The sequence below is a fragment of the Diceros bicornis genome, chromosome 33, assembly GCF_020826845.1.
Source record: "Diceros bicornis minor isolate mBicDic1 chromosome 33, mDicBic1.mat.cur, whole genome shotgun sequence".
NCBI classification, from domain to species: domain Eukaryota; kingdom Metazoa; phylum Chordata; class Mammalia; order Perissodactyla; family Rhinocerotidae; genus Diceros; species Diceros bicornis.
In genome coordinates this window covers 21,902,851-21,912,185 of record NC_080772.1, presented here as the reverse complement: position 1 = coordinate 21,912,185, position 9,335 = coordinate 21,902,851, and the positions used below count along the sequence as shown (strand labels likewise).

At 47.7% G+C, this 9,335-nt stretch overlaps 1 protein-coding gene across 3 annotated transcripts in view; it reads left to right on the top strand.

Annotated features, from left to right (window-relative positions):
- The first annotated feature begins 2,444 nt into the window (after positions 1-2,444).
- Positions 2,445-9,335, top strand: part of SLCO5A1 (solute carrier organic anion transporter family member 5A1) — a 137,919-nt gene continuing 131,028 nt past the window's right edge. For all 3 annotated transcript variants that reach the window (XM_058528844.1, XM_058528843.1, XM_058528842.1), the window contains exon 1: positions 2,445-3,677. In XM_058528844.1, coding sequence (XP_058384827.1) covers positions 2,762-3,677 — 916 coding nt within the window. In that variant the 5' untranslated portion in view covers positions 2,445-2,761. The remainder of the gene's footprint in view (positions 3,678-9,335) is intronic.

The window sequence follows — 9,335 nt, the reverse complement described above, 5'->3', positions numbered from 1 at the left end:
TGTTTACTTGCAGCACCGTGCTCCCATGCTTTTCCACGCGCCTTTCCTTCTGCCTAGAGGTGAAGACCTAATAGGTTAATGGATATTAGATTCTCCAGTAGCACCCTGCATAGAATTTACTGCTTTGTTTTAGGCTACTTACAGGGGTGTTTCTTCCACAAGACAGAGGTTTCCTCAGTCCAGGGATCCTATCCTACTCATCTTTAGTCCCCAGAGCCTACTGGGGTCCCTGAGACACTGTGGGTGCCCACGGCAAGGAATAAATGCACAGAAAGAATTTCTTTATTCAGAGTGGGCTCTCTGCCTCAGCAGCTGACTTTTTAGGAGACCTGCTCCCTCGGGGCTCTTCGCCCTCCGCCGCCGCTCAGGTGAAGGGCAGCGGGACGGCTCCCTGCCTTCGGACTGGGCTGGGCCAGGCGGCTGCCCGCGCGCCTGCGCCCTCTGCCGCTCCGTTCGGGGCCGTTTGTGCGCGTGTGTCTGCTTGGAGAGGAGAAGCAGCTTGGGTGACAGGCGAGGGGTGGGGGGGAAGAGTTCAGCCTGAGTCACAGTCTCATTCACTGACTTCTCGGCGGCTGGACCGAGGCTGCCTCCCCAGGCGGCTCCCCACTACTCCCGCATCTCCACGGTCCCCACCTCCCGGCGCTCCACTCTCAGCCAGCCAGACTGACCGACGGACTCAAGAGTGAGTAGCGGCAGCTCGTGCGCCCCGGCAGCGCGGCGAGCTGTCCCCGGCGGTCCTGTCCTCCCGCGCGCTGTGTGTGTGTGTGCAGGGGGGTGTCCCTGGGATTCCACGCCGGCTCCGAGAGCTCCCTGCCGGGATCCGTGTGTCCATCCGAGTCTGCGCTGCGGTGCAGGTGCCGGCCCAGGCAGGGGCTTGGACGCCCCCGGCGCGGGAGGGAGTTTGCCGGGATTCCCTGGCACGGCGCGCGGCAGCCGGTGGGGTTCCCCGGGAAGGCGCCCGGGCGAGGAGGCGGCGGGGAAGCCCGGGATGTGAGCGGCCGGCAGGCCGGGAATCCGGGAGCGGGTCTGGCACGGCAGAGCCGAGGGAGACGCCGGAGCGGCCGCCCCTGGCCGCCCAGCCTCTCCGCCTTTCTCCCTTACCCTTCCTCCTCTATTTTTTCAGCAGCATCACAAAAGCGCGCCGCCGAATGAAACCCAATGCAGTGAAGTCTGGCTCTCTTCTCTTACCTGGTGCACATCCCCCGGGAGAGAGGCATGGAGTGGGAGTTCCCGAGATTAGGGGCAGGGGCTTACCCCAGGGACACACCTGTTTTCGGTTCTCGCTGAATTCAAGCTGGGTGCGGGATCGCGCGAGGGGTTCCGGAACATACACGCTGGTGTGTATGTGTGTGTGTGTGTGTGTGTGTGCGCGCGCGCATGCACCCCGTGCCCACGTTCGCGGGGTGCGCTGGCTGTAAATAGCACACCTCCCTGCCCGCCCGCCCGTGCTGAGCCCGCTCCGTGGGCTCCTGGAGCGCTCGGTGACAGCGTGCCGGCATCTCTTTGTTTGTTGTGCCTTCCCCACCCCTACGCAAAGGAAACTGATTTTCGGTTTCGCTTGACACCGTGCGCTGGGACTCAGTGTGGGCCGAAGCCTCAAATGGCCCTGGTGTTTGTAATTGAATAGTTCTTTCGGGCTGGGGGGTTATTTTTAGTGTTGGGAATAAAGAGGCAAGCACGTTGACCTTTTTATGGCTGTCTTGGGCTTTGAATACGTGTCTTTCATGCAGCAGACGGATTCACATCCAGGCGCGCACACGTGCCTGCGCACAAGTGTGTACACACATTTCTACACACACAGCTTTCTCCCTTCTTTTTCTTTTCTTTTTTAAAACTGGGACCGGGAATGCATTGTGTTTGTTAAAAAAAAACCAACTTTCCTTTGTTCTTTTGGGCATTTTCTATTTTGAGTAATGGAGGAGGGGGTACCAAAAGGTTGCAATTAGTTCACTCGAATAAAAGACGCTGCCTCTGAGTCAGAGCTGCCGGGTCGATAATTATTAACGTATAAAAGCAGATCGCTGTTTAAGGCAAAAGGGGCGGGGCGGGGGCAGGTCCATGATAGACAATGAGGGAAGGTCTCTGCCGACCGCCTGCTGCTTCTTGTTCGGGCACTAGAGGCTGCAGCCGCCGCCTCCTCCAGGGCTCCGCTCCTCGCTCGTCCCTCCGTCCCACTTGGGACGGTCCAAGTCACCCAGCGCTGGCCCCCGGGGCGCCGGGACGCCAAACCCAGCCGCAGCCGCTCTTCGCTGACTGCTCTTTCTCTGCTTTGCAGGTCGGCAGCTTTGCGGCCGAGGGTGTCGCGATCCGAGGCGGCGAGGACAGGGCGCCTCTGGCCCAGCCAGCCGGGCAGGATGCGGCGCGGGCAGCAGCGCTAAGCGCCCCCACGCTGGGCACGGGGCGGACTCGCTCCGGGCGGCGGGCCGAGCGGCGGCGACGGAGGGGATGCGCCCGGGACGCGCAAGGCTCCTGCCGCGAGCTACCGCCCCGAGGTGGACGCCAAGCAGGGCTCATCGCAGGACCGCGCGGACCCCAGTCCCCCGGGGTACGCGGCTGCCGAGCCTCGGGGCAGCGTCTGAGGTCAGGATGCCCTGGGCGCCTCCCTGCTGGTGAGGATGCCCTGCTGCGCGGCTCCGCATCCCCAGCCGCGGTCCGTGGTGGGCAAGACTGCGTGGGCCCAGCTTCAGCCCCTCGTCCCGGTGGATGAAAAGCGCTGGAGTCCTTGAGTGCGATCAGCAATCGAATCTGAATTCTAAGAGCCATGGACGAAGGCGCTGGGCTGCAGCCCCAGGCGGCAGAGCAGCCGGAAGCATCGGCCACAGTAGGAGCTGTCCAAGAGAAGTGCGAACCAGAGACCTTCAGGTCCCAAAGTTTACCCGTCCTGAATAGCACCTCCTGCCGGCCAGACCTAAGTCCCGCGAGTGTAGGCGCCAAGCCAGGCTTCGGCTGTCCAGATTCTTTGTGCCATCAGGAGTTGAAGCAAGGCCTGAGCCGGTTGGCCCCCAGCCTCTCTGCCCCGTCCACTTCGGCAGAGATGGCAGGGCTCGTGGAATGTAACCACAGGGTGGACGTCATCAAAACCGTGTCGGTGTCCTCCGCTTTGGCCACGCTCCAGGGGAGAAGGTGCCTGTACGTGGTCCTCACTGATTCCCGTTGCTTCCTGGTTTGCATGTGCTTTCTGACCTTCATCCAGGCGTTAATGGTCTCCGGGTACCTGAGCAGTGTCATTACCACCATCGAGAGGCGCTACAGTCTGAAGAGTTCCGAGTCGGGGCTGCTGGTCAGCTGCTTTGACATCGGGAGCCTGGTGGTGGTGGTGTTCGTCAGCTACTTCGGCGGCCGGGGTCGGCGGCCCCTGTGGCTGGCCGTGGGGGGACTTCTCATCGCCGTCGGGGCAGCCCTCTTCGCTTTACCTCACTTCATCTCGCCTCCCTACCAGATCCAGGAGCTGAACGCCTCGGCCTCCAACGACGGCCTGTGTCAGAACGGCAACTCCACGGCGCCCTTGGAGCCTCCGGCCTGCCTGAAGGACTCGGGAGGTAACAGTCACTGGGTCTATGTGGCTTTATTCATCTGCGCACAGATTCTCATTGGAATGGGCTCCACACCGATTTATACCCTGGGACCAACCTACTTAGACGACAATGTCAAGAAAGAAAACGCATCCTTGTACCTAGGTAAGACTTTCAGATCCTCTCAGATAAGCTTGGACTCAAAAGCCAAAAGGAAACACCTTCTTTCACATTTTCCTGGAGATATACACATGTATACCTATATCCTGGAGATATATATATCTGGAAATATATATATCTAGCATTTTTTATAACATATTACATATATATATTTTAAGCATTATCTTTCAGTTTATTTTATGTTTTTATGTTTTAGCCTTAGTGTGGTGTGTTTTTGATTTGGGAGAGAATCCAATAGTTGAGAGTTCTTTGAACTAATTTTCAGACTGACACTTCACATTTGTCTTTTCCCAAGTAATACAAACTTTTAACTATAGACTGCTTCTCTCTCTTGCTGCCTACCTTTGGAAAAAACTCTGATTTGTCAAGTTTATCTTCTAATAGCTGCCCTTCTAGAAAGGTTCGGGAAGGAATAGAAGTACTTAGTGTGCGGAGTGAAGTTAGGGTTATTTACTGCCCGCCTCTCCTGCTCCTTCCCATTCCTGTCGCCAACAGCAGGACTCCTGCAGCACCCAGACTACAGCAAATGTGCTTTATTGCCTCAGTACCTGTAGTTCTTACCTATCACCAGCATCACTACCTTAAAGAGAACTTGAGTGATATCAAATGACTAGATTATCTTTATGCAGAAGCAACATCACACGTTGTAAAGTTTATCCAAAGCTATTTTTATTGCTGGTTGAAGATCCTCAATTACATGGACTTTGGAGCAGAATCCATTACTATTTTCTGAAAAGCAGTGGCCTTTGGATTTGGTGAGTTGACCTGCATGAATCAGCTCCCATGGACAGAGGGTGCTTGGGTTAAGTACAGGGTGCTCATGTGAGGCCAGACAGCTCTTGAAGTGGGTAGGAAAATGTAGGTCCTAGAAATCTGTGTGGTTGTCAGCACCTCCCTGTACTATCAGCCCATTCGAAACTGAACTTCTGAGGGATGGATTTGAACTCTTGGAAAGGATGAATAGCACTCATGCTGGATGAGATCTTGGTTTTTCTATATTTCTTTACTGGGGCACAACTAAAAGAAGATAAAAGATTTTACTTTATAAAAAAAATGTAAATAAGCAAATACTAGCTACATTTTAACAATTTATTAGCCATGTGCTGATAGGATTTTTGATGTGGGAATAATAAGATTTCAAAGGACAGGGAAAATGATGCCCAATTAAGAGGTCTGGACTATTTCCTCAGTAGAACTATTGTCCCCAGAATCTGTTACAGAGGTTGTCCGAGCCATTTATGGTCCCCAGTAACGAGCCCAAATGCGTTAGGACAAGAGTTTTATAACTTATTTTTATTATTAAATGCAAGAGAAAGAAATTTCCATTCAGGGCGGGGAGGAATAGCTTACTTGTTACTTTGTCTCCATGTTTTTTTAACATTTATTATGACAAATTTTCAAACAGAGAAGTTGAAACAATAGTCCAATGAACACCAGCGTATCCACCACTTAGACTCAATAGCTGTTCATTTTGTCATTTGCTTTATCCACCTGTGTGTGTGTGTGTGTGTGGATGGATGGAAACATATTTTTTGGAGTGGGAGGCTGAGCCCTTTGAAAGTAATTGCAGGGACCACTAGGCTTCATTCAGCATGTAGCTTCTAAAAAGAAGGAAATTTTTTTTATATAACTGCAGGAGCTTTAATATCCTTAAGAAAGTTAATAATTATTCCCTAATATCGTCAAATATCCAATCCATATTCAAATTTCCTCAATTGTCCCCTCAGAGTCTTTTATAACTCTATTTCTTTAACCAGGAGCCAATCAGGATTCACTCATACATTGCATTTGGCTGTTAGCCTTTTTATAACCTAAAATAGTGCCTTAATTTTTTTCTTTTTCCATCACATAGACTTTTAGAAGGGACAAGTCTGGTTAATTTGTGGACTGTTCCACATTCTAGATTTATTGGATTATTTCCTCGTGGTGTCACTCACTTTGTTCCTTCATTCCATGTATTTCTCATATACTGGAAGTTCAGTCTAAAGGTTTGATTAGGTTTAGACAAAACATTTTTGGCCAGACTGCTTCATAGGTGATGCTGTATGTTTTATATTACAGGCATCTGGCCATTTATTAATGAGGTTAAGTTTAATAACTTGGTTGAGTGGGTGATTGCCAGCTCTTTCCATTGTAAACATACATTTCTCCCTTTAAAAACAGTAAATAATCTTTAGAGTGATACCTTGACTCGTAAATATCACAATTGTTTTTTATATTCTTTCTGATCTTTGCCTCCATTTACTTTGAAAACTTGACTCTCCCCTTCCATCCCACGTCTGGATACTATTGACACAAATTTGCTTCATCAAAAACACAGGCAGAGCCCTACACAAGGGGAACATCCGCTAGTAAGAGCCCTGAAATTTATCTTTTCTGCTAGTGGTTGCCCACCAAGAGGGAAAACAGCAGGTGTATATTAAGTGCATATTCTGTGCTAGGCACTGTGCTAGTTTTGGGAAGACCAAAAATGAGACTTAGTCCCAGTACCCGAGGAGCTTTCAGTGTAATGATGAAATATTACCAATTCAAGATAGGGGTGCGAAGTGACACCTGCAAGGGAAGAAAAGTTATACAAATGGTGTTTGCTGTTTCTCTCTTCTCCTTCTCTTATTCTTTTAGATATTGACTAATAATTGTTTTTTTTGAAAACATTTTAATGAATGCCTCAGGACACATTCTTTGGGAAACTTATGAGAAATCTCCTTCATATTAAATGGGTCTCAGTAAAAGCTACAGCGGTTTGAGTACCAGGAATCTTACATATATTATATTTAATGTTCTCAATGGCCTTATGAAATGGGAATTGTTTTCCCTATTTCATGGGTGAGGAAACTGAGGCTCAGAGAGTTTAAGTGACTTGCTTAAGGGCTTCAAACACACTCCTGTCTGACCCCAGAGCCCTTGAGCTTCCCTCCACTCTGCATGTTCTTTGGCAAGAGGCTCTGAGAGCAAACTGAAACCAAAGGATGTGCCACATTCAACAGAGTTCTGAGAATGGTGCAGAAGGATGAAGTGGCCTTAAGTCATCAAAACAAGATCCTTCTCTAAACCTTTTAAAGCATGTTTTATAGGTTACTTTTGTACAAATTCAAATCGGAGAGACGACTATATTCTTAGAACATAAGTGGTGTTAACCTATTACAATATAAGATTTTTTCTTAATACATAACTGGTTAAATATCCTTGTTATTTTTCACAAAACTACTCTTCTATATTACCTTTTTCACTACCCACCCCTTTCTTAACCTCTTTGTCAGTCTTCTTAACTTCTCATTACAACCACAGAACGAAAAAAAATCAGGTAGCAGGTTAGTAATTGCAGGCAGGAACAAATATCTCAATTAATGTTAAAACCATTGAAATGGCATGTAAATTGTATCTTAATCTTTTGAAAGTTCCATGTTAACTTTCTGGCAGCTTTACCTGTAGAAGAGATGTGGTCATAGATGAGACACAGCAGCCTTTATACCCAAAATGCCCTACCTCTTTCTGCAAGGAGAGAGGTTTAGTGTGGACCTGGAGCACAGAGATAGCTTTGTAGGTATTAAGAAGTAAGGCCATGATTTGTAATTGTATCTCAAGGAGAGAGAGAAAATGTGACCATTTAGGGGCAAGAAATTCATGAATCAACAGGAAAGTGAGAAAAAACGGCTAACCAGGTGGGAAAAGGAAAAAAAGGATGCATTTCCAGGTTAGAAAGCCACAACTCTGATAGAGCGATGTTCAGGATAATAAATGATTGGCATGGTCCGGCCACTGGCCAAGCAGTGTGTGTGCAGGCTGTTCCACGTCCCTGGTGTGTCAGCCCTGACTTCACACCGCAGAGGAGAGTCAGAATGGGCACAGTGCCTTAGAAAGAGCACTGGAGGAGAGGTAGAGACCTGTATTTCGGTCTGGCTCTACCAAAGACTGGTCATAAGACTTTAGACACATTCCTTAACTTCTCTCAGCTTCTGTTTCTGCATGGGGATTATTACATTTGTCTCCTTCACTGTAATATTTTGTGGACCAAATGGGATTATGTGTGTGCAAACGTTCAGCCAACTGTAAGGGGTAGTACTTTGCTCTGTTAACGCGGAATTCAAACTCATCCTAGAGAGTGGGCAGAGCAGGCAGTGAGAGATATTTTACTCTTTCTGAGCATGAAAACCCCTAAACGTATCTTTTTGTAATTGGAAAAAAGGAGGGAAATATTGCGTAAAATATTGAGACGTTGTGTAGGAAATCACTCCTTAGAAACATTGTACAGGAAAATCTTGATCTGTGTTTCAGCAATGTTATGGTCTGATTAATTGAATTTTCTGAGAACTCTAGGTTTTATTGCCAGAACTTTCTGCATGTCAACCTTTGATGATCATCTTTCTTTAATGTGTGAACATTTATGTAATGTATATTTGCACATAGTGTAACATAACAAAAGCTCTTTCAAAGTTTGAGGGCCTGTGCTGTCCCAGGTTCACCACTGTGGGTCTTCATTTGCCCACATAGATTGGGGCAGGATGTTGTGAACAAGAACGGGTCCCAGGACATGCTCAGAAATAATTGTTGTTGTTTTAAAATAAATTCCTAGTGGCTTCTTCTTTTTTTTTCTTATATTTCCTCAGGCTTTTAAAAGTAGAGTGAGCTTGAAGTTAGTTGATTTCTATTTCATCAAGATATTATAGTAATATAAACATTATATATGTGTATATATATGTGTCTACACAAGTAAATGATTATACATATATTTTTGTATGTATGTGCTCTTTCTGACATATATGGCTCTTTCTGAGTATGAAAACCTTTAAACATATCTTTTTTATAATTGGAAAAAAGAAAAGAAGTCCTTCTTAGAAACATGTGGAAAAATCTTGATCAGTTTTTAGCAATGTCATGTAGAGCAATCTATATCTATCTATCTATACGATTTTATTTATAGTAATAAAAACAATGAAAGATATATATATGTATCTTTCAGTTTGGTGTTCTCTAGAACCATATAACCATGTGTATCTGTGGCTTTGACCAGTTAGGGATTTCTTTATCATCCAGCAACACGCCGGCTGGGGTAGGGGGTCAGGGGCTGGTGCAGCCTTCAGTGGTGCCGGGTTCCTCTCTCTTCCTGCCCGGCTCTTAGCAGTGGCCGCTGCGCCTCAGGCATCGCACACCTGTTCCTCAGAGCGGGAGAAAGCGGAGGAGGCAGTGCCCACTTACTCTCGAGAATGTCCCACTGGCCTGAGTGGAGTGTGCTGGCCTCCTCCAGCTAACTTGCTTTTTGGAAAGGCAAGTTTTAGGTTTTCCAGTCTGTACGGGAGAGGAAGGCAAGTAAGATTGGGGTGGAGTGAGTACTGAGTGGCGTCTAGCTGTATCTGCCACCCTGGTCATGTTTTCCCTTTTGCCTCAGTAGCCAGAAAATTCAGGCCTTTTTTTGGGATCAGTATTCATAACCTATCCTAAGTGGCTTGTAGCATTAGTTCTCTTGATCTTTTCGTTGGGATTTTGAAAGGATCCAATAAATAGCACCCTTTCCCCTCACTTGAGTTCTGAGTGAATTGAGAAATAAATCAAAGGAGTAAACACACGGGGGCCAAAATATCACTTCTTAAAACTGCTGTGAATGAGGTTGAAGAAGGTAGCTCGCATCTTTGTGCAAATGGACTG